Source organism: Musa acuminata, chromosome BXJ1-7 (genome assembly GCF_036884655.1).
Source record: "Musa acuminata AAA Group cultivar baxijiao chromosome BXJ1-7, Cavendish_Baxijiao_AAA, whole genome shotgun sequence".
In the NCBI taxonomy this organism is placed as follows: domain Eukaryota; kingdom Viridiplantae; phylum Streptophyta; class Magnoliopsida; order Zingiberales; family Musaceae; genus Musa; species Musa acuminata.
In genome coordinates, this window is record NC_088333.1 from 12,158,479 (window position 1) to 12,184,612 (window position 26,134).

The 26,134-nt window shown below is 40.6% G+C and overlaps 4 protein-coding genes across 4 annotated transcripts; 1 reads left to right on the plus strand and 3 right to left on the minus strand.

Annotated features, from left to right (window-relative positions):
• Positions 1–221: 221 nt before the first annotated feature.
• On the minus strand, positions 222–1,076 carry LOC135680163 (uncharacterized). Its single transcript, XM_065194150.1, has one exon. The coding sequence runs from the start codon at positions 1,074–1,076 to the stop codon at positions 222–224; it is 855 nt and encodes a 284-aa protein (XP_065050222.1).
• Positions 1,077–1,842: 766 nt separating this feature from the next.
• LOC135678867 (lipid phosphate phosphatase gamma-like) lies at positions 1,843–10,545 on the minus strand. The gene is made up of 3 exons (XM_065192099.1): positions 9,932–10,545; positions 9,642–9,858; positions 1,843–2,082 (listed from the first exon to the last, which is right to left on the minus strand). The coding sequence occupies exons 1-2, from the start codon at positions 10,406–10,408 to the stop codon at positions 9,652–9,654; spliced, it is 684 nt and encodes a 227-aa protein (XP_065048171.1). The 5' UTR covers positions 10,409–10,545; the 3' UTR covers positions 1,843–2,082; positions 9,642–9,651.
• A 347-nt stretch (positions 10,546–10,892) lies between these two features.
• Positions 10,893–15,923, plus strand: LOC135678866 (PHD finger protein ALFIN-LIKE 2-like). Its single transcript, XM_065192098.1, has 5 exons — positions 10,893–11,167; positions 11,273–11,305; positions 11,392–11,614; positions 15,217–15,337; positions 15,415–15,923. Exons 1-5 carry the CDS (start codon positions 11,068–11,070, stop codon positions 15,664–15,666), a joined length of 729 nt encoding a protein of 242 aa, XP_065048170.1. The 5' UTR covers positions 10,893–11,067; the 3' UTR covers positions 15,667–15,923.
• An 834-nt stretch (positions 15,924–16,757) lies between these two features.
• On the minus strand, positions 16,758–19,255 carry LOC103991742 (jasmonate-induced oxygenase 2-like). The gene is made up of 3 exons (XM_009411281.3): positions 18,536–19,255; positions 18,137–18,467; positions 16,758–17,674 (listed from the first exon to the last, which is right to left on the minus strand). The coding sequence occupies exons 1-3, from the start codon at positions 19,003–19,005 to the stop codon at positions 17,411–17,413; spliced, it is 1,065 nt and encodes a 354-aa protein (XP_009409556.2). The 5' UTR covers positions 19,006–19,255; the 3' UTR covers positions 16,758–17,410.
• Positions 19,256–26,134: the final 6,879 nt, after the last annotated feature.

The window sequence follows — 26,134 nt, forward strand, 5'->3', positions numbered from 1 at the left end:
TTCAACCTTCACAGACGATGAGATATCGAGGGTGAAAGGAAGGAAAGAAATCATAGCTTCCAAAAACACTCTTTTATGTTGGAATATACAAACTACCGTTTCATACATCGGATCCCATCAGCCAGCAAACACCGAGAAAGAAAACTACGAGGCAACCAGAAATGGACAGGAACAGAGGAACGGAACACGACAGATGGGAACACCTCGTGCTTGCTTGATGCCTACGCCGCCGACCTCCTCCTCCTCCTCCCCGGCTCCGACCTGCTTCGCGTCAGCACCAGTGGCCGCTGTGATTCCGACCCTGTTCCCTCCTCCTCCTCCTCCTCGTCTTCATCTTCTGCCAACTCTGCTGCCGCCGGGCTGCTCAACCTCTCGTTGGTCTTTTTCTTCTTCTTCTGCTTCCTCACTTCGCCTGGTTTGGGCTCCGGAAGGGGGGAGGCCGCGTAGCGGGCGGTGGTGGCGAGCGAGGACTCGCTATTGTGCGGCGCCGAGCGGCATCTCATCAGCAGGAGCGCATTCTTCGGGGGCCTCGCGGCTGCGAACAACCGTGCGTCTTCCTCGTGCTCCTCTTCTTCGTCTTCCCCGTCTGCCTTTATTATGACGAACTCCAACGGCGGTGCTTTGGGCGAATCCGGTTCCCGCCGTTGGTACCTGCCCGATCGGCCGCCCAGCGACGCCCACCTTCGCCACAGCGACCGGCCGTCGCCCCCACCCTTGGGCTTCTTCCGAGCAGGAAGAAGACTGCAGAGCAACGCCTTGTGGAAGCACTGACAAGGCGCCATATCCTTCGGCTGACGCGTTCTGGACTGCGACGCCGACTTCTTGTTCCGGATTCGAACCTGACCGATGCAAGTCACCTTCGGCGAGCAAGGCTCCCCTTCCTCCCCCACCGCTGCCGCCGCCACGGCTACCTGCGTCGCCACCGAAGACGAGCGGCCGACGCTCTTGTTACGGGAGCTGAACATAGGGACGGAGCGGGCGGCAGGCCGGCCGCGGCTCCGGCTGCCAATGCCGGCCAGGATCCGGGCGAGTCCCGGCACTGGGAGCTTCTCCCGGCCGGGGCTCGACGGCACCATGGCGCCCGCAGGCCTCATCATCTCCTTGGCTCACGAAACCAGAAGAGGAAGCGACATATTTTAGGAGGCTGTGGAGAGGTCTGTGCACGCCGAACTGTGAACTGTACCGATACCAGATGAGTCCATGTGACCATTGTTTCCTTGACATAACGGTGATTGTAACGGTTTCTGAAACCGTTTTATATATGATACGATATAATCGGACGAACTTACGAGAAAAATATTATTATTATTTTTATCTAATTCTGAAACCTCATTTTCAGAATTTCCTGATAATATATATATATTTTTATCTAATACCCGAAAATATTAAAAAAATGCTACTCGTGCAATTTTCCAATGTATATAATAACATTCTTAAGTGACATGGAAATTATCTGTATTATCATTATATAATCCATATCAGCACCGCAAAATGCTGGACTACCGACATCAAACATGATATAGTTCGGGGATTGTGCGCCACTACATGGTTCATGCATTATATCCATATGGGTTCACGTGAAGCCCCCTGTAGGCCCCTCCCCCCACTCCGTTCCACGTCGGCACTTCAGTGTGATCTGACCGTACGAGCTCACACATAAAATACCATCGCATTAAATGCACCTGTAAGCATCTTATGCACAACATCTATCGCACGAGACTCCCACACCTTCACATAGTTTGACCAGATTCCATAATTCTGATAACGGACGGCTCCAATCCGATCGTTCGAATCCATCAACGATTGATGTATTCGCATTCATATCACCCCCACACGTACACATATCCAACACTAATGAGCTGTGTTTGCTGTGTAACTAACTACATACTGTTCGACATTACAAAGATGCACGATAATAGAGTGCAAATGTGCAGTGCTGATATCAGTTTTTTCATATGAATCAGAATGGTGATAAGCTAAAGGACAAACAGTACCAGGAGGAAGATCATCTCTCTAGACCTTGTCAGTATGCCTTCGGAGATTCAGGTTATTTTTGTTTCTTTTTCTCCCAAGCAGATCAACCTGCACCAAAGGGATGAAAACATTTCAAACTAATACATAAATCGACCAAACTTCATCAAACATATCCGAAAAGCCTTACACGGAGGTCACTCAATCTATGATGCTGAGAGCACTGATGCAATAGCCAAACATTCCGAAATCATCTGATTTTACTTAAAAAGAATATTTTCATGAGAAATCAGAGAGCAATTACCAGAACAGAAATCTTCTTTAGGAGACACCCCGATAGTTAAGATCATATGCTGATAATTTAATCTATCATTTTTGGACTATACTAAAGATGACTGCTACCATTTAGTTACCATAGTCACTCAATATTTCTTGCTTTCTACAATTAATCGAACGAAATTATGGTTAAAAAGTTCCTAAAGACCTACATAGTTATACAGAATTTAGAAAAAGAAACCCCATTTTGGTGCAAGGTCCAGCAGAAAAGCTGATGCATCAATTTCATGTATTCCTATCAAAAGCTCTCTTTTGGAACTGGGAAAATGCAGTTTTAGTCGAGATAAAGTGTTTCTTATAAAATTATCAAATTGTTATGAAACACCTGCAGTCACTTGTTAAATTTGCTTGTAAATTGTTCACTTATAATTTGATTGTAAATTTAGCTTCAAATTTCAAGTCCCTTGTTATACTTGACAATTCCAATCACTGTTTAAGTTCTCAATCCGCGAGTTTCTCCCCAACCACCCTTAAACATTAGTTTGGTAATAGTGCACCAAACTCACATAACAAAAGTTACAGGTTCAAAATCTCATCCAACATAGTTGACATTGTTTGGTAAAGACTTTGGTAGTATATCGCAAGGTCCTGGGCTCAAATTCTGCCTTCACCCTTACCCTTTATGAAAAAAAAAAAAAAAATCTCTCCAACCATACGTTTACTAAATTAACCTTGTCTCCACATTTTTTCTCTATTCCCATTTTTTCTTGTCCAAAATTCTTTCCTCCAAAAGTTCAACCAAATCGGACTGTGAAATTTTTATTCTTTGAATGCTGGCTAACATACTAGATGTCTAAGGTGTATAAACCAGATACAATTTTCTTTTGGTAATTTTACTTTGCTTTTCAGGAAAAAAGAGGTCCGTATTAAGTTCAATCATTTTGGAAAACCTTTGACTTGCAAGATTGGAATATGAGATAATGGATATACTCAGATAAGCAAAATCATAACAGCCAGAAAAATTATATAACTCTAACATATCATTATAAACGTATTGAAAACACAAAATGGGGCAACTTGAAAAGGATCTAGCTGATAAAAAATAACAAAGAAACCTCAAAGTGTTAATATTCTACTTACTGAACAATATAAACCGAAGCAGATCAGATTAAAACAGGTTTGGTCATACTATAATGCAGGACAATTTTAACTTATTTCTCATTTGAATAAAATTTAATAATTTAAAGGGCCTTTTGTAATTGTTATAAGTTGTCAGATAACAACAATTTCCATATTTCTTCATTAATTATCAAAGTTACTCAAGGAAAAGAAAAATAAAGTCAACAAAAAAAATAAAAAAAATTGCTTTAGGTCTAGTTGATCTTATTTTTACAAGGACATTTCACAATTTACAAAGATAGAAACCTACAGATCAAATACATTATCAAAAAAGGAAAATTATCTGTTGAGAAAAATCTAGAGAATACGTGAATGACTTGATTTGATGTAATTTTATCATTTCCCTATTTCTATAAATAAATATATATATACATATATATATACATATATACATATATGCATATATACATATACATACATACATACAATCATACATACTACATACATATATATATATATATATATATATATATATATATATATATATATATATATATATTTGTTCTTGTACTTTGGAAGTTTACAAAAAAAAAAAAAAAAAGAGATTATAACTGTGATATAGACAATCAATTATCATATTAATGGATCAATAGTTCTATTTTGTGGATTATGTGAGTGGTGTGAGACCCATTCTTTCTAATTTTTAATGGTATGATTTAGCCATCCAATTATGAGACATGGAAGTTTGGTCAAAGGCTCAATATATTTGGGATATTCGACCATCTATTGGATTTGATAGTGGCACCATATCAACAAAAAAGCTGTGGGTTTCTAAATTCTTGGCTTGTTGGATACATTAATGCCAAAGTTTTAATTAGTTTTTAGACAACTCATCACTTCTTGCTATTTAAGACAATTTCTTATGATCGATATTATCTCCTCATCTCATTGTTTATCTATTGATATCCTATCATATATAAGACCTTCAATAGATATGCATATAAGAAAAGGGATTATATAGACAAGATGTTGGCACTTAGCGTACCATAGGATGTGTGAGAATTGTATGACAAAGGCCTTTGTTATGCACACACATATGCTCATTCATTTCAATCTATCTCACTGTAATTGATGTCTCATTAGATGCATGCACCAAAAATTGCTATTCAACTTTGGATTTTAGCAAGGGCTTAAATAGGTGCTCGGGTGAGGTGAGGCGAGACGAAGCCCGAGCATCTCAAGGGTTGACTAGGTGACGTGCTTCAATGAATTGTAGCGCCCACTTGAACCCAAGCGCTAGGTGCCTCGAGCGAGCGCTCGATTCAAATGAAGCGACTGAACCAAACTTTTAAGTTTGGTTTGGTTTAACACTAGCTAGTTGGTTCGATTGAGCTAACTAGCTACTTTCTTTTACTGTACCCACAAAACCCGCCCCCTGCACCCTTGCATGACCCCTAGCCATCAACCCTAATGCAACCTCTGCCTCCATCGTTGACGCTTTCTCTACTGCTACCTTCGTCGTTGACGCACAGGACCGAGGCTTCCTCTATCGCCGATGGATGGGTCCGACGGTCTAGCATTCGTGCGTAGTTCCTTTTGCCACAACTGCTTCCGTGTGCGATTCCTTCTACTGTAGAGAGAGAGGACAACAACTTCTTCAGCCACCGACGGACACCTTTGAAGCTTCCTCCGCCGATGACATTACCATCCACAGCTTTTGCCATTGTCGCTGTTGCCGTCCGCAGCTTCCTCTGTCACCATGGCTATCATCTACAGCTTCCTCCGCTACTTTCGTCGTCGTCTCAAAGTTTCTCCATCACTGTTGCCCTCTCATTCCTCACTTTCCACTGTCGGTGACACTATTCTCCCCCTTTAACTACTGTTAACAGTAAATAATATACTGTTAACAATAGATTCTTAATTACTGTATAAAACAATCTATATTTAGATTGATAATATATAATTTAGATTTTAACACTGCTAATCTCTATTTATTTAAAATTATTATTAGAGTTTCAGGATTAATGACAAGTGTACAAAACGATTTAGAAGATTTTTTAAAATATTCAAGAAAGGATCCTACCTGAAAATACAATTATCTAAAGGATCCTAAAAATCCTAATACAATTACTTGCATCTTTTATGATAAAACTACTAGAGGTAATATTTTTCGTGCAAAACAACATCTAGCAAAGAAATTTCAACAATGCATTAGCCTGCAAGAAGTGTCCACCTGATGTAAAAGAAGAGCTGCTAGCTTATATGATTGAAAAAAAGATATAAAGGAATAAATCTTATGAGCTTTTACCGAAGGATAATGTTAAACATATTAGAGATAACGAAGAAGATTATTATTTTGAAAGTGTCAATACAAGTGAGAAAAGAGCATATTACAGAAAAGAAAAAGAAACAATAACTATTAAGAAGGCAAAAAAAGGATCGATGGACTTATATATGTATCAAGGATCACAAAAGCAACAAGGGAAAGTAGGAGCAAAGTTAAGATAAACAAATATAAGTAATGCTTGTGATAAGGAAATAAGGGGAAGAATAATTCAGCACATTATTCGCATTTTTTATTAGGCTAGCCTTCCCCTTAGCACTTATCGTTAGTGATTTAAAAAGCGCTAGGCGCCAAAAGACGCTAAGGTCCAAAAACGCCCGAGGCGCTAGGCGCTCGCCCGAGCGAAGCAAGACACTAAAATATAAAAATATATAATATAATTAATAAATATAATTATTTAAAATTTTAAATAAAAATATGCTATTAAATTTAAAAAAAATTAACAGTATTAAAATCAAAATAATATATTATTAATCTAATAAATACAAATACTATTATTAGTATACTGTTAACTGTATACTGAAGGAGAAGAAAGAAGATGAGTGTAAGGGGGTGCTGACTGAGAAAAGATGAAGCGACAGCGGTAGCGGGAGTAGGAGTGTAAGGAGGCAGCGGGAGTGGGAGCGGCGACAGCGACAGCGGCAACGAGCAGGGTTAGGGTTGGGCAACGATAGTTGCTATCGGGTTGGGTTCGATTGAACCAACTAAAGCACCAGAGACCAAACCATACCTAAAACGCTGGTTCGATCACCTAGTTTAACCTAGGCGCTCGCCCAAAGCGCCCAGCACCTGGGCTCGGGCGAGTGCCCAAGCGGCGCCTCTTTGAATCGTGCCGCCTGGAAGTGAAGCGAGGCGCTCGGGCGAGGCAAGGGCCTCGCCTCGCCTCGCCCGAGCGCCTTTTTAAATCATTGCTTATCGTTTAGACAATTTAAAGACCCTTGCCTCGCCTCGCCCGAGCGCCTTTTTAAATCATTGCTTATCGTTTAGACAATTTAAAGAAGATAATTGAAGCTATTGGAAGATATAGTGGGGGATTAAAACCTCCAAGTTATGATGATATGCAAATTCTATTACAGAAAAAAAAATTGGATTATACAAAAGACTTATTAAAAGGCCACAAAGAATCATGGGTAAACCATGATTGCTCTATTATGTTAGATGTTTGTACTGATAAGAGACATATGAGTATAATTAATTTTATGGTAATTGTTCTTTAGGAATCATGTTTGTGAAGTCAATAGATGTATCATCTTTATGAAATCTAATGAAAAGATATATGACAAGTTTGTGGAAGAAATTGGTGAACAAAATATCGTCCAAGTTATAACTAACAATGGAAGCAACTATGTGTTAACTAATAAGATTTATCTTTTAAATTTTTTAATCTTTTAATTGCTTTGTCTCCAATTTGAATGAAAGGACTATGTGACTCTAAAGTCTTATCAATTTTGTTATCCTTTGTTTTAGGTAAATTACTTAAAGTAAAAAGACCACTTATATAAGACTCTATGTGTGGCACATTGCATTGATTTAATGTTTGAATATATTGAAAAAAAATTTAAAATAAAAAAAATTTTAGAAAGGACAATCTTTGTCGTTGGATTTCTCTATAATTATACCGGATATTTGAATATGATAAGAGAATTCACAAGAAAAAAGGAATTGGTGAGATATTGTGTCACCCAATTTGCTATTTCCTTCTTGATATTACAGAGCGTGCATCGTCAAAACATAACATGAGAAACATGTTTACCTCGAAGAAATGAGTGACAAGTAAATTGACAAAATAAGCGAAAGGTAAGAGGGCCAACGATATAATCTTAATATTGTCCTTTTGGAATCTTATACTTTATATATTAAAGATAATGAACCTTTTCGGTCGAGTCCTTCAATTGACAGATAATGTAAAAAATATACAATGAAATATATTTATGAGGTCATGAATAAAGCAAAGGAGAATTCAAAAATATTTTGATGAAAATGAAGAGAAGTATTAGAAAATATTTGAAATCATTGACGAAAGAAAGAATTATTAATTTCATCGTGCATTATAGGCAACAAGATATTATTTGAACCCAGAATTATTTTATAAGAACACCTTCGTTGAGCTTGATGCAAAAGTTATAAATGAGTTAATATAACAATGCATTGCAAGATTGGTTCCAAGCTTTGAAGTGTAAGATAAGATCATACGTGTATTATCTTTACATAAGAATGTCGATGATCTTTTTGGAATTCCAATGACAGTTCAATATATGACAACTACATCCTTAGGTATTAATAAATTGATATAATTAATTTCACGTATAGTGTGTAATTGCTAATAATAAAATAAATTTTACAATTGAATGGTGGAATCTATTTGAAAATTCCATCCCGAATTTGTAGTAATTGACCATCAAAATTCTTAGTTTGACATATAATGCTACGGGTTGTGAGCGAAACTGGAGTGTATTTGAACATGTAAGGATCATAGAATATTTTGTTTTAATTAATCTATTCTTTTTTAAATATATGTATTAATATATTTTCAAATTATATGACATGACAGATTCACACAAAGAGAAAAAATATGTTAAAGCATCAATGATTACATGATCTTGTTTATATAAAGTATAATCAAGCATTGAAGGCTTATCATGATTTGCCAAATAACATTGATCCAATCTCATTACAAGACATTGATGATTCAATTGAGTGATTGGTAAGAGAATGGGTGCGAACTTGCAAGATACCAAAGATAAGCTTGTATTTGAAGATAACAACTTGATATGGGGAGATGTGACAAGAGCCTCAGGTGTTGAAGAATTATAGATATGTATAAGACAGATAATGAAGGAGAAAATGAGTACAAAAGCCATAAGCTCATCTCTTGCTATTGTCGAAGAGGAGAAAATATATTTTGATGAAGATGGATGAGAGGAAGAAAAAGATGATTATATGTTTGAGAATGACGATGTTGATTATAATGATAATTAAATTTGATCCAAAATTTTATTGTCTTGAATCTTTTAATATTTTTGTTATTAAAAGATAGATAATGTGTTATGTGACTTGTACTTTAAATCTTTTTAATTTAATATTATATTTTAATTTAATATAATTATATTTATTAATTATATTATTTTTTATATTTTAATATTTCAGAGTATCTCGCTTCGTTTTGACGAGCGCCTAGTGCCTAGTGCCTCGGGCATTTTGAGACCTTGGCGTCTTTTAACGTCTAACACTTTTTAAATCACTAGATTTTAGCATACCATCATATGGACCTGTTTTGATGAATCATCTTTAAAACCCCTGGTATATAAGTATATAAGATCTAATTAAGTGAAATAAGAACCCTTTTGATCATAATTAGTTTTCAATTGGTCAATAGGAATAAACTACTATGCAGATAATAACTGACACAGACATTATAAAGGCCATGATCAATTGATCACACAGATTCCTAGATTGCAAGACACCAGATACAAGATCTATCATACTAGAAGCGCATGAGGTAAAGTTCCCAAGAGAAGTTGAGAGGGCGAATGTGTGTTCCTACAAGAGAGCATTAATTTATAAAGATTGAAAAATTGCCAGATGAAAGAAGACACTGTGGAGGATCAGCTGAAACAAGCCTTGCCAACAACAAACAATCTTTGTTTGATCAAAAGGTTCAACATCAGATGGAAGACCTAAAAAGTAACATGATAGAAACTTGCACAAAAGGGCATGAAGAAGTAGCAAACAGATATAGCCCTTCATAAAAAGTAGAAACATAATAACAATCCAACAGTCCCTGTTTACTGATAATTAACCCTACAAAATTCCAAGGATAGCATTCTAAACATCCAAAATAACTAAAAAAAAATCAAGTGAAAACAAGAAGTAAATCACATAATGACTACCAAAGAAAAGAGAAAAATAAAGAAAGGTTCCAACAACGTACAGAGAAGCAATCAATCCTTGGCTATCTTCTTCCTGGCAAGCCTCGCATTGTCGTACTCGAACTTGAGCACGTTCGGGACGTGCGAAGAGTCCTTGATGTAAAGGAATCTCCCGATCGCGCTCTCCTCCACCGCCGGAAAGTAGTCGACCAGCATCGTGTTCACGATGCAGAACCACCCCGCACCGAGCACCAGCCCCAGCGTCGCTCCCGCGGTAACCTGACCCATCGATAAAATCAGATTGAATCTTGAACAGATCCGGGACCTGCGATGGTAATAAATGAAGAAATACCTGGGGGACGGTGTGGTAGCCGAGGTAGACGCGGGAGTATAGGGTGAGGAAGGCGGAGGGCCAGGGGAGGAGGGCGAGGAGGCGCCTGGAGCGGGGTGAGGAAACACCGATGCCGTTGAGGAGGCATAGGAGGGAGAAGTAGGCGGCGAAGAAGAACATGTACTGGGAGTGGCTGGAGGGCCAGCCGTGGGAGTCGCAGACCTCGAGGGCGGCGCACATCGACGAGGGGCGGGACTGCTGTATGGAGGACTTGATGAGCTCGTTGAGGGCCTGGGAGAGGAGGAGGCCAAGGAAGAAGCAGAGGCCCTGCAGCTCCCGCCGGAAGAGGAAGTGGGAGACGAAGCCGCCGAGGCTGATGAAGACCGGCATGAGGGAGACCCACGCCAGAAAGTGGCCCAGGGCGTCCCCGCGCCGGTACCGGACGTGGGTCAGCGTGACCGCCTTCAGCACCGCTGCCGCCGACGGCGTCCCCTCCATTCCCCCGGTGGGATGGGACGAGGAGGGGTTCGGGTCGATGCGTCGGCGATCGGCGATCGGCGATCGGCGATGGAGGTGGGTGGGAGGAAGGTGTACGACCTATTAAAACATTAAATGTATGATCGAATAAATTGACCGACCTATTCAATTAATGACACGGTAATCTGAGATTTTATGCGATGCCATCGCACCGAACAATCACAACCACACAGACGACAAGTGGCTTTCCATTAGGCACATGGTTTGCACGTGCAATGATCGACTCCGATTTGATCGGCTTTAGTAAGGCCCAATGGGCCGATAAATCGGACATGAAACTGGGATTAAATATAATTTAGTATCGGTTCAATTACATAACAAAAAGGCACGCACAGCAATATGGGAAAAAAAAGCAACGGAGACAGGAAAAAAAAAAAAAACTGTAATAAATACAAAAGAAAACCCGCCTATTAGAATTGTTATTTATCTTTTTTATTTCCCAAACATATTCCTCGGCGTCCGAATAGATTGCAGCCCTCTCCGTCAAATCGATCGCGAATACACTACCGCTTCGCTCCTCTTGGAGTGTTCTCCGTATGCGTTCCGTCTCTTCCTCCTCTTGCGGCGATCGGTAGCGCCGGATCCGCGGGCCGCCGATCTCAATCTCCGCCCCCCGCGCCATGGAAGTCGGCCCCATCTCCTCCGCACCCCGCACCGTCGAGGAGATCTTCAAGGACTACAGCAGCCGCCGCGCCGGCATCGTCCGCGCCCTCACCCACGGTCCCCTTTCCCCTTTCTCTTGATCTCTTTGTTGTTGTCGTTCTTCTTCTTCTTCGTGTTGTTGTTCTTCGGCTGACCTCTTTGACGACGCCTTGTTGTTGTCAGATGTGGACGAGTTCTACGCCCAGTGCGATCCGGGTGGGTTTCTGTCGGCCTTCACCGCACGGATCCGGCTTATTTGGTGTTTCTGCGTGTTTGCTTGACCGGATTTGTGGGTGGTGCAGAGAAGGAGAACCTGTGTCTGTACGGACACCCCAACGACTCGTGGGAGGTGAACCTCCCGGCGGAGGAGGTGCCGCCGGAGCTGCCGGAGCCGGCGCTCGGGATCAATTTCGCGAGGGATGGGATGAATCGCCGCGACTGGCTCTCGCTCATCGCCGTGCACAGCGACTCCTGGCTCTTGTCTGTTGCTTTCTATCTTGGGGCGCGCCTCAACCGGAACGAGAGGTATGGGTTTGATTCAAATCAGCGCGTTACTCTATTCTGTTGTTTGAGCAGGGAGTATGAACAGGAGGTTTGAGAGTCTTATTACCTTTTGTCGAATATCTCTAAATGCATAGTAGATGCGTTGGCTTGTTTTGATGGTTACTTGATTGTAGTTACAAGGTGGACATATGACTAATATTAGACCATAAGTAAAGAATATCTCTGAATCTGTGCATTTATGGGTTGATATTATCGGACATGAGGTTAGATGTGTAGGTGGGAAATACCTGAGAGATGTGAAATTGCTGATGCTTTGTCCTAAGTATATTCTCTCCTTTGCCCATTTACTGATTTGAGAAATCTAGTTGAAATAGATGGGGGATTAAATGGTCTTTCTTTTGTGTATTTTTCTTTTTGTGTTCTTCCCAAATGTATGCCATCATTATATTGGCTGATGTAATCGATTGCAACTAAAAAGCATTGCATTTACTAATCGCATACACTGTTTCATTGAAACCCACTTCAGTTGTAACATTTTCAACAGATGGTATACCCCATTCCAGAACAATCTAATTTCACTTTCTCCCATACCGACCACAATATAGAGAAATTTAAGGAAGAGAAGAAAAAACTTTATCATTCTTTCATTTTCCTTTTGCTATAACTTTATTCCAATATGGTATCAAGAGCTCTTGACTCTTGTGCTATGGTTGGGTAGTTTGGCATGATTGCTGAATTTTTTAGTTTTGTGAATAAAGAAGGTTGTTGAAGACCTGCTTAACACATACACGAGACCTGAAAGATTGGTGTTCATTTTTCTTTTTTCATTTTTTTGTCGAAAATGAAGATCTTAGTTGAGATTAAGAATTTGATTCATGCATGAATCATTTATTATCTATATCGTTGATCCAATAGTAAAATAGAACACAAAATGATTTCCAAACCCCTATGTAGTTTGTTTACTGAATAAGTTGTGCATGTATCTCGAACTTGCTCTTTTACATGAAAAAATGTGGAGACTACTAGAAGCTAAAGAATGAGTTGGATGGCATAAATGGACCTATGGTCCAGAACAATGTGGAGCTTGTTTTAACTGTGTTCATTCTGTGTTGATAGTATCGGAACCAATTTTTTTGCTCAATGACTTCATGTGAGCAAGGAAGTTAGCAGACCATCACAAACATGGAAAGCTAGACTTCAGGAAGGCTTTTGATGTGGTTAACTGTTGCAAATTGTCTTCAAAGTTCTTATCGAGGGAATCCTGCTGAGGAGATAAAAGACAATTATTTTGGTTGCTGGTGTTGGCAAAACACAACCAAATCGTGAAACAACCAATCGTTTATTCTTGAATTTTTGCCTCACCAAAGTGATGGCCGGAGATTTTTGTAACATGGAAATACACCCTTATATGAAGTTCCACCCATGTTCTGGCATCACACTCAGAGATTGGACATGAATATCAATTGCCAGGTGTGTGGTCATTCATGCAAATTCGTATAAGCTGTTTAAAGTACAAGGGTGCTGCCAAATTGGATTTCCATTAGTGAAATATGTATAAAGTGATGTTCATGGAGTAAAAAGGAGCATGGTACGTTGGTGAGAATTTTACCATGGATGATTCACTGACCTGAGCACCTAGATTGTGAGTAGAAGAAACCAGTTGTATGCATCAAGTGTTGTAGAAGCATGTTGGTGATTTATGTTGCTTATAAATTAGGATGATGGAATTGTTAGAATATCTTGGGTTTCATGTTTTGTTGCATCTGTCCCTTGTGATGGTATGTCAAGGCCTGGTGCATCTTTTGTTTTGGATCTCAGTGGAATTCTGCAACCCAAAGTCTTTGTAGTGGTTCGAGTTGTTAATTTTTTTTCTTTGGAGACTACAAGTTGCACATCCACTAAGATTTTGACATTCTTTTATGGCTTTCTATTATTTGGTAAAAGCAGTGGTTTAAAAAGCGCTAGGCGCTAAGATCCTAAAATGCCCAAGGTGCTAGGGACTTGCCCGAGCGAAGCGAGGTGCTTTGATAGTGGAACTTTCAGACGAGGAGAAAAGAATTGTTAAGAGGGGGAGAAAATAATTGTGCTCGAGTGAAGCGAGGGGGGGAAAAAAACTGTTAAGAGGGGGAGAAAAAGTTACCGACAATGGAACTTTTGGACGACAACGAAGGTGGTGGAGGAAATTGCAGACGACAGTAGTGGCAGAGATGGAAGCTGCGAACGACAACAGCCGTAGACGGCGACGTCGTGGACAGAGGAAGCTTCATAGGTGTCCATCGAGAGCGAAGGAAGTTGTGGTCCTCTCTTTCGATGGTGGAAGGAGCTACACACAGAAGCAACGACAGTGGAAGGAAGCTGTGGATGAAAGCTAGGCCGTCGGACCAGTCTGTCGGTGACAGAGGAAGCCTCGATCCACTGCATCTGCAGCAAAGGCAGTAGCAGAAAGCGTCGGTAGTGGATGCAGAAGCTGTGCTAGGGTTGATGGCTCAGGGTCATGCGGGGGTGCAGGGGGTTGCTTTTGCTGGTAAGAAAGTGGCTAGTTGGTTCAATCAAACCAACTAGCCACTTTTGGACCAAACTAGACTTTAAAGTCTGGTTTGGTTGCTTCATTTGAACCGGGCGCTTACCCGAGGCACCTGATACCTAGGTTCAGGCGAGCACCTCACTGAAGCACGTCGCCTAGCCCACCCTTGAGGCGCTTGGGCCTTGCCTTGTCTCACTCGAGCACCTAGGCGAGCGCCCCGGTGCCTATTTAGACTGCTGGGTTAAAGTCATTACTCCCAATTATAGAAAAACATTATTTTCTCAATAATAAAAAATATATCAGAAAGATATTGTTATTATATTATTAATCTACTGTGCACTGGCATCTTATTTACTATCATCCACTGCATACATGATTTGGATTTGCCTGACTTGAAATGTATACAAAGAACCCGCTTAATTGGATGTCTTTAACAAATAGAAGTGACTGAACTATGCTGAAGTACTAGTACTACTACTCAAGAGTGTACTAAAAAGTATGTTCTATTTATCCTTGGTTTTTGACTTGGGAGTGTAATGTTGTGGTTTAAGTTGCCAATTAGTCATATTAGTTTATGCGAGGAAGATGCAAGAATTATGAAGTCCTTCTCTTCTTTTTGATTTCTTTATATTGTGGTTAGTAAGTAAGAAAGCAAATTCAAATTGTTTTAGAATGTGGTATACCAGCTATTGAAAATTTATAACAGAAGTGGTTTTTCATGAAACGGTGTATGTGATTGGTTCGGTGCTGTATATAAGATCATATACTAGTTATAGAATTTGACCTAAACCAGTATTTTCTTATCCTGACCATACGTTGTCATTCCTGAACCAGTGATCGTATTATCTTGTAGCATTCGTCTTGTTAGACTGTTGGTTTTGAGGATTTGCACACATTTATGCTCTAAGGTGTCCACTTTCTCACTGCTTTGGTTTCTGCATACTGTGAATGAAAATTAACATAGAAGTTCAAGTGAATGAACAGTTTGTTTGTTGTTATATATTGTTCGTACTAGCATGGAAGTTCCATAGTCCAATTGACTGCTTTGCCAGCTTGTCTTGGCACTCAAAAAGTATTTTATTCTCCTTTGTAATGACAGGAAACGTTTATTTAGCATGATCAATGAACTTCCGACTGTTTTTGAAGTTGTCTCAGATAGGAGACAGTCAAAGGAGAAGTCTAGCATGGACAGTGCTAGTAAATCTAAACTCGCAACCAAGGTGATGTTAGTTGAATCTTCTGCTTGTCTTTGCTTTCCTTCCAAATTTTTTGACCAATAACTAATTTTACTCCACAGAGATCAAGTGATGGACAGATTAAAAGCAACTCGAGGACAGCTGATGAGGGTTATGGTGAGGAAGATGATGAACACAGCGAAACCCTTTGTGGAACTTGTGGTGGAAGTTATAGTGCAGATGAATTTTGGATTGCCTGTGATGTATGTGAAAGGTGGTTCCATGGGAAGTGTGTGAAGATAACTCCTGCAAAAGCTGAGAGTATAAAGCAGTACAAGTGCCCCAGTTGCAGTTCAAAGAAAGGAAGGCAGTAAGAATTCGTTTACCAAGTAAATCATATTCCTCCATTGCAAACCAAGTAAACCCTTGAGACTTAGTTTCCCGTGATGTTAACTGTAGTCACTAAGTAGTGGTAGGGCCTGTCAAACTGTTCTCATCCGATACAGAATTGCAATGCTGAAAAAGTTTTTATCATTGTTATCTGTAATTTATATTAGATCTGGATTCACGTATAACTGGTCTTCTCCCTGTTTCTTTCCCTGGAAAATTGTGGGTTACTTGCTTGATTTCATCTTTTGCTATCACTTACCATGGATTCCCTTCTGGCAGTGAAATCAATTCAGCTCTCTGTATATGCCAAATTGGTAAAACATTTTTATCAAAGGTAGCTGAATGCCTGATTTTTTTTTTCTTCTCATTATTTTATCTTCATTCATGTTGAGATTGGGAAGGAAATATGGAGAGATTGTAATTTTCAGCATGGTGATGGATTCCTCCATCAACACTAACAAAATTGCCTGCAGCAGGTAAGGTTTGGATGGATCAGTTCTGAACAGTTACCTGTTTAATCCACTCTATATAGCCTGAGGTGCCCATACGACTGTCCTCATGCCCCAGTCACATTTTAGAGTGTCTTGAATGGTTGTGCAGTGCAACATGAAGGTCCAAGTAGAACAGGCTGAGTTGAGGATCCTGTTATCATAGCTACCAGAGAAGGCTTTTCATGTCTAGTAGACATTTAAACAAATGTTATAACGACATTTCTTTGTCAATCATTTTTTCATGTTTAGTACTAATATGATATATTCTGATATATCCACGTGCCAACAGTCACATCAGCATCAGCATCAATGAGGAGGTTCAAGACTGACGTAGAATGGTATCGTGCAGCGCGAATCCACGTAGATCAATCAACGTTTACACATGAGGTACAAGTCAATTGCCCGAGGAGTCAAGAAATTTCCCTCCCGGCTCTGGTCTTTGTGCAAGGACTCGGTGGAGAAGAAACAAGCCTCCGTGTGGATGACTTTGCGTATTCGAGATCGGATCAATCCATGCTAACAGTTCGGCCATAAGGTTTCCCAACAAGCATGGGTCCCTGCCCATGTGCTAAGTTGACAACAAATTTGAATTTGATCCTATTTTGATTGATTTAAGATTACAGTTAAATCCTTGAGATATTGTCCAAGAGTAGGTTCTACATCCTTACCCATTGCCATTATATTCTAACACATCGGACCAAGAAATCACAGAAAATTTTATCGGTTCTTGCAAGCTTATCTCATCCACGACCATCAGGAACAAGTCGCCGACGACGGAAGCCATGTCAGAGGACGAAAGGACAGAAACCTTAGTCGAAGGTAAACAAACGGGAACGATCAAGACTGCAGGCCGTCGCTCCTCCTCGTGTCAGGTCGGCATCAGGCCTTTTTCCTCCTCGTCTTTCTTGTGCGCGCCGAATGGAGCTGCATCCTCCACGCCTACTATACTGACCGCTTTATTATTAGCTTGACAATTCCGGGTGAAAGCTGATGAACAGTCGTGCATGTGGAAGAAAACCCACTACCTTTTACAGACATCAACATCGAATCGTTTGCTTACTGTTCTCGAGTGAAAGAAAGGAAGAACGGGATGTCTATGCCAAATCGGTTGTGATATTACTTATCATTTGTCCCAAGCTTTGCTCTCTGTGCTCCCTCGTCGGGTCCTCATCGTTCTTCTTGGGATCGGAAGAGTGTCGCGGAGCAGGACGACGACGGGGGGGGGGGCGGGGGCCGGTCAAGTCCCTGGGATGGCCATGGCCTCGAGTGACTCGACCTGGGACTTGCCGCGAGGGCCCTTGCGCCGGATGAACAGGCGGTAGTCGTCGAAGGTCATGGGCCGGTACAGGGCGGCGCCGCCGGTCACCGTGAGGAGCTCCGGCACCGGTCCGATGGGGATGTCGCTCCTTGGGTTGTAGAAGAAGGCCACGGAGAGGCGCTCCTCCTTGGCGTGGACGATCGCCCGGTGCTCGACGCTCTTGTACTCTGCGTTGCTCAGCACCTAAGGACGCGTTCACACATACATGTGTTAATGTTGCATTTCTATTGTTTGATTGAATAAGGTACATATATAAATATATGTATACATATATACATATATACATATATATATATACATTTATACATACATATATATACATAAATATATATACATATATATATATATCTCGGTGATTGGACTTGCACTGTGTGCAGTGGTCCATAAGGTCTGATTGGGTGTCATTGGCCAGCTCAACATGGACCTGATGAACCGAAATGCATCTACCCTTGTTGTACCAAGTGTTTCCCTCGAGGAACACAATGCAGCAGAGGATAGTGGTTCATGTTTTGGACTTTGTAGGTGCATGATTGTCTTCAGATGGATCCTCTTGTGACAGCGCAGGAAGCCCAAAACAGGTTTGTGCCATGGTTGGCGCAACAGACAGCAAGATGAGGACAGGAGAGAGCTCGATGACGAAGTTACCTGAATCTGATCCCCCACGTTAATGATGAAGGCGTTGGGGAGGGGGTGGACAGTGATCCACACACCGTCCTTGCAGACCTGGAGCCCGTGGACGTGGTCGTCCGCTAGCAGCACCGTCATGCCGCCGGGGTCGGAGTGCGGGGACAGCCCCAGCGCGAGGTCCGGCCGCGGGCACCTGGGGTAGAAGTTGACCCTGATGCAGACGCCCTCGTCGTCGCCGCCCAAGGCCTTCTGCAAGCGGTCGGCGTCCAGGCCCAGGCCGAGCGACAGCGCCCTCATCACTCTCCTGCACAGCTTCCTCACCTCCACGCCGTACTCGTCCGTCGCCTCTCTGGTCTCACGTGGGCGGGAGTCAGAATCGACTCATGGGAAGGAGCGGAAGCCAGGGTTTTGCGGTACCTCAAGCATGGTGGGACTGCAGGCCACTTGTCATGGTCTTTGAGATAGCAAGGCAGGAAGTGAAGGAAGTAGTAGTCTCCCCAGTCCAGATTGGCGCCCTCGTCGACCCCGAGCCGGCTGCCGTAGCCCTCGTAGGTCCTCGGCGAGTTCGCGTATCTCTTCTTTTCCTCCATGGGCAGATGGAAGAATCCCCTCCACGCCTCCCGGAACCTCCTCACCAGCTCCAGGCTCACGCCGTGGTTCACCACCTGGAAGAACCCCCAGTGCCTGCACGCCTCCGACACCGCCTCGACGACGCCGCCACCGGGCAGCATGGCGAGGTCGACGACCGGAATGTCGAGGCTGCGTGCGGCGTCGCCGACCGAGGGCCGCTGGGACGGCGGCTTTACGTAGCGGTCGGGAAGGGTCGGCGCCTCCGATAAGGACTGCACGGGGACGATCGGCTCCGGCCACTCCTGCAGGCAATCCATGAGCACCTCCAGTTGGGCAGTTTGCTTCAGAAGAGATGTGTGTGCTTCCTTGGATCCATCAGAGTGCAGAGATGAGGCATGAAAAGATAGGAGGAGGAGAGCGAAGAGGGGACGGGAGGAGCAGGTGGTGCAGTGTGGGTACACGTACGTTGACAGGGCGAGGATGAAGGGGACGTGATCGATGAAAAACGTGTTATAAATGTGGAATTGCAGGAATGGGCATGTGAGGGGTTGTCATTGTGGGGGCTGTGAGAGATGCGTCGAGGAGAGGGAGACGACGCTCAGAGAAAAGATGCTCAAAGTCATCTGTGTCCACGTCATGTTCATCTATCCATTAATACATTATATATATATATATATATATATATATATATATATATATATTCATAACCTAAAAGCCTAATATCCATTAACGACTATAATATGTCACTGCATGCACCTGCACTCACCGTGGTTTGCATTTGAGTAGTCCAATATAAGTGAAGGGTTTGGAACTCAACCAGCCCTCTCACAGTGGAGGTGTGCGACTATGATCTAAAGGCGAATCTAATAAGGGTTCTGAGAATCCGAGCATAGATCCTTGGCCGTTTGATACATACTATAAGGTCAAGGTGTGTACTTAAGATTCATATTTAATCTGTATCTCATAATTCAGTGTCTTCTCTGTGACAAGCCGCTTCTTTCTCCAGCGACACACACTCTCTCTCTCTCTCTCTCTCTGTGCATGCACCAGTGTAAGCATCATTCATGTCATTTTTCTTTATTCTTCAGGAAAAGGGTAGGTCGAGAAAATAATAGAGTTGCTGAGATAATAGTTTCTTGTAGATAAGATGGCAGATAAGAGCGAGTGGCTGGGAGTTTAATTGGTATCTTCTACAAGGGTCCACAAAATATAGCAGTGTCTGGGAGTGAAAACATGTCAGGAGCACATGGTTTGCTGGAGACATGAGCAGGGGAGATGTCTGTGTCTTTTTAGTGCCCTAGAAAATTGTTTCCACTTGCTCCTTCCAAAGATCAACCCTATCTTTCCCAATTTGGTATATGGCAAATTTGACATGTGCAGGGGAGATGATGAACAGGTTTGCTCTTTGCACCCTCTCTCTCTCTCTCTCTCTCTCTCAGCTCTCCCTGGTTTCCTCTTCATACAAACAAAGAAGAGCTGCTGCTTTTGCAGTGTTGACATTTCCATAGAATCTTGTGACGATCTGAGGCCATAAATGGCTTTTGTGTCTTTACAAAGCCTTCGATCGATGACTGAAACACGGACCTCTTTTGGAGGAAGATGACCAGTTGTCTTTGCATGCCATGCCTAATCAATGCCATCGTCTTCAGCAACTGTAGCGTGCTACCCACCCATACTACGGATGGAGATAAGGATGGGCGATAAAAAGGGATAGCTTTTGTGTTCGGGTGATGTTTTCCTCTACTTTAGCGTACATAAAATACTTGCAAATCTAAGAATTTTCACATGTGTGTCATTATAATTAATCTATGTCTATTAACTAATCTTTGATCGTTGATTGATGTTCGTTCTAAATGGTATTAGCGTCCTTTAAAATTAAATATGATCAAAGAAACACATCAGGGGTACTTTAGGTATTTGATTTTTCCAATTTAACTATGGTTAGCTGTGGGTGTTTTTTTTGGATGAATGGTAAGAGTAAAATATGTGAGAGAGATTAATATTTGTGAAGCATCTTAACGTTCGGAATATTTGTGATTTAGTATTAAAGGAAATACATGTAAAAATTAGCTTCATGAGAAGATTTCCAATAGATTTAACTATCATTCACCAATTCATCAAACATGAAAGGTATTTTGGATTAAGAAATTGCTTTGATCAAGTGAAGAGAACATATTCATCAAGTAGTCTTTGACTCACTAACTTGGATGGATAATGTGGATGGGTCAAAATTTATCTTTTTGTTATAAACTTAATTGATTTTATCTAAGTCTTAAGTTACCTTTGTGTATTCATTTACAAAGGGTCAACTTCCTCAAAATCTTTTATCATTCTTTACAAAAAGAGAAAATGAATTAGAAGAAACATTGGACTCGAGATCTTATAAATAGATATTTTAGTAAATACTTAATAAATAATATAAATTATAGATATAAACTTCATAAGTTTTGAACGATTATGCGACAAAGGATTCATCATGGTTAAAAGTCCCCATAAGTGCCCACATGATATTACTACAAAATAAAATAATGAACTAACCATAGACACTACCCAAAAGTCCATCCAGCCATATGTCACTCGGGTAGCTCCTAGTTGTTGTATTGGATGATACTCCTTACCGCTCTATGGAGCTAGAAAATTCTCAAAATGATCTCGCTTTGATAGCCTATTTTTGAACAGTTTTACCCCTATGTGACGACTGTCATAATCTGCATTTATAAAACTAAGACGACTATAAAAGATAATCAAAATGAGGTTATCAAGCATACTGCAAACCCTCATGCTATGTAAAGCATGAATAAAATCGAAAGATATTGATATTCACAAGTATCACATCGAACCCTTTGTACAAACTTATTTATGATATTTTCCCCTACTTATTTCTTCGATGTTCTTGTCGAAACTTTTGTGGATGTTGCATCTTCTCACATTTATTAGATCTTTAATATTATACTCTAATTACAACATGTTTCTTGGCTTCCAACTACTCTCCGTCACTATTATTAAGTAGTTGAACTTTGACTCACCACCTTTGCTCCAACTCACTAATAACTTTGACTCTAGTGTTGGGTTGATCGAGTTATGTTGATCTTTGTTAGTTTTTATGGATCTCTCAAATAAAGAAAAAGACCTTGTTTGTTGTGCATCGGTCTTTTCTCTTAAATATCTCATGCTACTTGAATTGGATAGATGCCTGTTAAAGATTTAACGAGCAACACCTCAAAGATTTAAGATATTTCCTCTATAAAATTAGCCTATTGATTCTTCTTTTTCTTAGTTATTGCCTTTAAGTAGGTTCATATCACTTTTACTTTCGATTGATATTCTATTGAAAAATGAAGTAAACAATCTACACTCTATCATAGATGGTCGTCGCGCACCCACAACACATTCGTCAACGGATCTATCGTTACTTTTGTTTGCTTATACATATGTTTCGGCAGCATGTTTTGCCTTTTTTTTTGTATGTTTTGCTTGAAAACTATAAGTAGGAACACTTTGTCATGTTGTAGAGCAATTGCTTACTAGAATAGTAAAACTACCCCAAAATGGCCTAGCTTTCACGTGCCATGGCCTATTTTCTATAGGCTACAAGAAAAATGTTAGACATCTCAACACTCTAAAACCCCTATTGTGACACTTGGTTGGATGGGGGTTTGGGGTTGTGTTGGGCTGGATTTATAAATTCACACGTTAAGCCTACAGGAACTTGCCAATACACCCAACACTCGATGAGTAGTTAATTGTATACTTATGATTGTTCGTTTGCTTTCTAAAGTACTTGTTTTCTCCTTCCTCTCTTTTCTTTTTTGCACATCCAATGTTTGCTGAATTGCTTGTAAAGCTATATTTTTCATGAGATATCGGGATTTGTTTATCGCTCGCTTTCGAACTAATCAATTTGCTCTTTTACTAGTCTTTTAGGATTTAAACGAGGTTGCAACTAGGCTGACTTTTTGTGGATGGATAACATAAAGGTGCCTCATGACTTAGGCAATTGCAGCTAAGTTTGTGACATTATGGTATCAAAGCGGATAAGTAATTCGAGCAAATAGTAAAAGTTTCATAATTTCACCATAATAAAGCATTATGGTGAATCGAGCAACATAAGGCAAGCCAAACAATGGCCCCAAGTAGTCACAGGTGGGTTGCAAGTGCAAACTTGCTCTCAAGCTATTGGAGCAACTCAAAAGGAGCACAACAACAAATAAGACAAACGAGAAGTTGGCCATTCTTCGCGAGTGGAGGAAGCATAATTCATAGTGTCAACCAAGAAAAGAAACCACTATGAGAGACTGATTATTGTGGAAACCTATCTTGATATTATTGAAGTGAGTCTAAAGAAACTTTAAAGAGGATGCAAGGCTAACAAAGGCCTCTTGGTGTAGAGAACTTTAAAGAGGATGCAAAATCTCGGATCGACAAGGTTGAGTCTCTAGTATATCGATTGACGGAAGACACCAAAGACTCCATACAACATCTATACGAAGTTATGGTGGAACTTATGTCCAGGATTACATTATTCACAAGGGCTCTTAATGTGAGAGGGAGCAATACCTACATTGCTCGGCCATAAAACTTGAGGGTACCCGAGCTGCATTGCAACGGGAGTGTTAGAGATGTGAAGGAGATCGAAAATTTTATGTTCGATATATAATAGTATTTTTGAGTTACGAGGCCTGATTCTGAAGAAACCAAAGTTTCGATAGCAATTATGTATCTAAATAGAGATGCAAAACTTTGGTGGCAAACATGTTAAGAAGAGACCCAACAAGGTCGATGTCGAGTGGATACATGGGAGAACTTAAAGTGGGAGTTAAGTACCCAGTTCCTTCCCGAGAACATAAAGTTCGTTGCAAGAAGGAAGCTAAGACAACTCCACCAAAGTACTTCTATTCGAAACTATGTAAAGCAATTTTCTGCACCGATACTAGACATACAAGATATGTCCGAGAAGGACAAGTTGTTTAGCTTCCTCAATGGCTTAAAGCCATGGACATAATATGAACTACTTCAAAAGAATATCACCGATGTGATTAAGGTAATCACAGTTACGGAAAGGCTAATTGACTTTTTTTTTTTTTTCTTGGAGGACTTGGGGAAGATAAATAATCTTTAAAAAAATCACCTATCTAATTATTCTCGAGAAAAAGAGTCCGAAAGTAAGTAAAAGAAAAAGAGTTCCCATAAAGGGTGGAGCTCAAAAGGTAAGGCCGCGAATAATTCTTGTGTGGAAGACCACACAAAGTGCCCACAAAAGTGCCTACAAAATCAAGTACTAATTGCATTGACAACATCAATCCATCCCCCAAGATCAAACATGGGTAAGACTATTGCCCTTAGTTCAAGTAGTTCAAAATCTAGTGGCAACGATGAAAACTCACAAGAGCCATACATGGGAGCAATGCATTTGTTAAATGCATTGCAAGGTCAAGTGGGGGACAACATAAAGACAAAACTATAAAAAGTAGGAAGTAGCGAGCTGATATATGTAAATATTAAGCTAAATGGCCAAACAACCTATGTGATGATGGACATGGGTGCTACCTACAATTTAATTATCGATCAAGAAGCAAAACGACTTAGGTTGAACTTAGAGAAAAAACTAAGTCGAATGAAGGCTATACACTCGAAGGCTAAGTAGATAATCGAACTAGTAAAAGGGGTCCTCATCAAGATCGGGATATGGAGCGAAAGTACAAACATGATGGTAGTGTCGTTGGAGGATTTTCAAGTGATATATAGAATGGAGTTCATGCCCATAATGAAGTTGGTGCCAACGACGTTCTTGAACTCCCTATGCCTAATGGGAGATGATGACACCTATGTGGTTCTAATTTCTCAAGGAGAAACCAAGGACCTACAATAAATATTTACTTTTCAATTGAAGAAAGGAGTGTGAAAAGGTGAATTAACTTTCAACGTTGCATTAAAACTAAAGCTACTTGATGTGGAGGCTACTTATGAACCTGTTATGGTGGTGAACGTTTTGAAGGAGTTCATTAACATTATGCCACCCAAGTTGCCAGAAATTGTACTACCACAGAGAGGCATGGATCATCACATCGAGTTGGAGCTAGGAGTGAAGCCTCTATTGAGACCACTATACCGCATGACCCATTTAGAGTTGGTAGAGCTTAGGAAGCAATTAGATGAACTGCTAGGTAGTGGTCTCATCCACAGTTCTAAAGTACCATTCGGAGCTTTAGTCCTCTTTCAAAAGAAATAAGATTGGAGCCTTCGATTAAGCATTGATTATTAGGCCCTAAACAAGGTGATGATAAAGAACAAGTATCCTATCTCACTCATTCCTGACATGTTCGACAACTAGGCGAAGCTAAGTATTTCTCTAAACTTGACCTTCGATTAGGTTACTAGCAAGTACGCATTGCTTAAAACGATAAAGCTAAGACTACTTGTGTGAATAGGTATAGAGTGTTTGAGTTCTTGGTGATGCTTTTTGAATTAACTAATGCTTCAACCATATTCTATACTTTCATACAACAACTACTCAAGGAGTATCTGAACAAGTTTATGGTCGTCTACTTGGATAATATCATCATTTATAGTCAAACACTCGAGGAGCATGTCGAGCACCTTTGAACAATTTTTAAGATTCTCAGGATGAACACTTTGTTCATGAAAAGGGAGAAGTGCTACTTTGCTCAGATGTAGATTTTATTATGAGAGCATCAAATTGGCAAATGTTCCATTCAGATGAACAAATTAAAGATGCAAACGGTGGCGAAGTGGCAAACACCAAAGAAGGTACTAGAGTCCTTCCTTGGTTTCGTCAAGTATTATCTATGCTTCATAGCTAGGTACTCAAAGCATATAACTCCACTAACATAGTTACCAAAGAAGGAGTAGCTTTAGCGATGATCAAACAAATGTGAAGTGATATTCTAAGACCTAAAGGTTGTTATATTAGAAGAACCACTACTTAAATTGTTAGACTATGGAAAATATTTTGAAGTCCAGATAGATGCTTTGAACTTTGCTATATGGGGAGTACTTATATAAGAGAGTCACCTAGTGGCCTACGAGAGCTGTAAGTTCAACAAGATCGAGCTATTGAATCTCGAATTTTGATAATGAAATCAATCGATGAATTAACGATCTAATCCATGTGTTAAGAAAAGTGATGTCGGACTAACTACGATCGTGAAAAGGAAAAATAATTAAAAAAGAATCGAATGTTAGGTCGGAGTCAAACATCAGACATCGAGCTAAAAGAATTGGGGGATATGCCGAAGGTTTGGACGATGCGTCGGAAGCTCACTAGAAGTTCGCTGAAAGTTCGTCGGAAGATTGCTGGGAGTGCGCCATAAGTTTCACCGGGAGTTTGAATGAATAATTGACATGTGGGATAGCGAATTACTTACATTATAATTGTTTAGCATTAATTATCATAGTTAGGGTTTCAATTTGAGTTAGTTTTAGAAA

Excerpts from the sequence above, each read along its gene's own strand:
- LOC135680163 (XM_065194150.1), bottom strand. The coding sequence starts at position 1,076 with ATGGTGCCGTCGAGCCCCGGCCGGGAGAAGCTCCCAGTGCCGGGACTC.
- LOC135678867 (XM_065192099.1), bottom strand. The coding sequence starts at position 10,408 with ATGGAGGGGACGCCGTCGGCGGCAGCGGTGCTGAAGGCGGTCACGCTG. Across the intron at positions 9,859-9,931 it reads GCTACCACACCGTCCCCCAG|GTTACCGCGGGAGCGACGCT; the intron begins GTATTTCTTCAT and ends TCGATGGGTCAG.
- LOC135678866 (XM_065192098.1), top strand. The coding sequence starts at position 11,068 with ATGGAAGTCGGCCCCATCTCCTCCGCACCCCGCACCGTCGAGGAGATC. Across the intron at positions 11,306-11,391 it reads CTACGCCCAGTGCGATCCGG|AGAAGGAGAACCTGTGTCTG; the intron begins GTGGGTTTCTGT and ends TGGGTGGTGCAG. Across the intron at positions 15,338-15,414 it reads AATCTAAACTCGCAACCAAG|AGATCAAGTGATGGACAGAT; the intron begins GTGATGTTAGTT and ends TTTACTCCACAG.
- LOC103991742 (XM_009411281.3), bottom strand. The coding sequence starts at position 19,005 with ATGGATTGCCTGCAGGAGTGGCCGGAGCCGATCGTCCCCGTGCAGTCC. Across the intron at positions 18,468-18,535 it reads GCAGTCCCACCATGCTTGAG|AGAGGCGACGGACGAGTACG; the intron begins GTACCGCAAAAC and ends ACGTGAGACCAG. Across the intron at positions 17,675-18,136 it reads ACGTGGGGGATCAGATTCAG|GTGCTGAGCAACGCAGAGTA; the intron begins GTAACTTCGTCA and ends ACGCGTCCTTAG.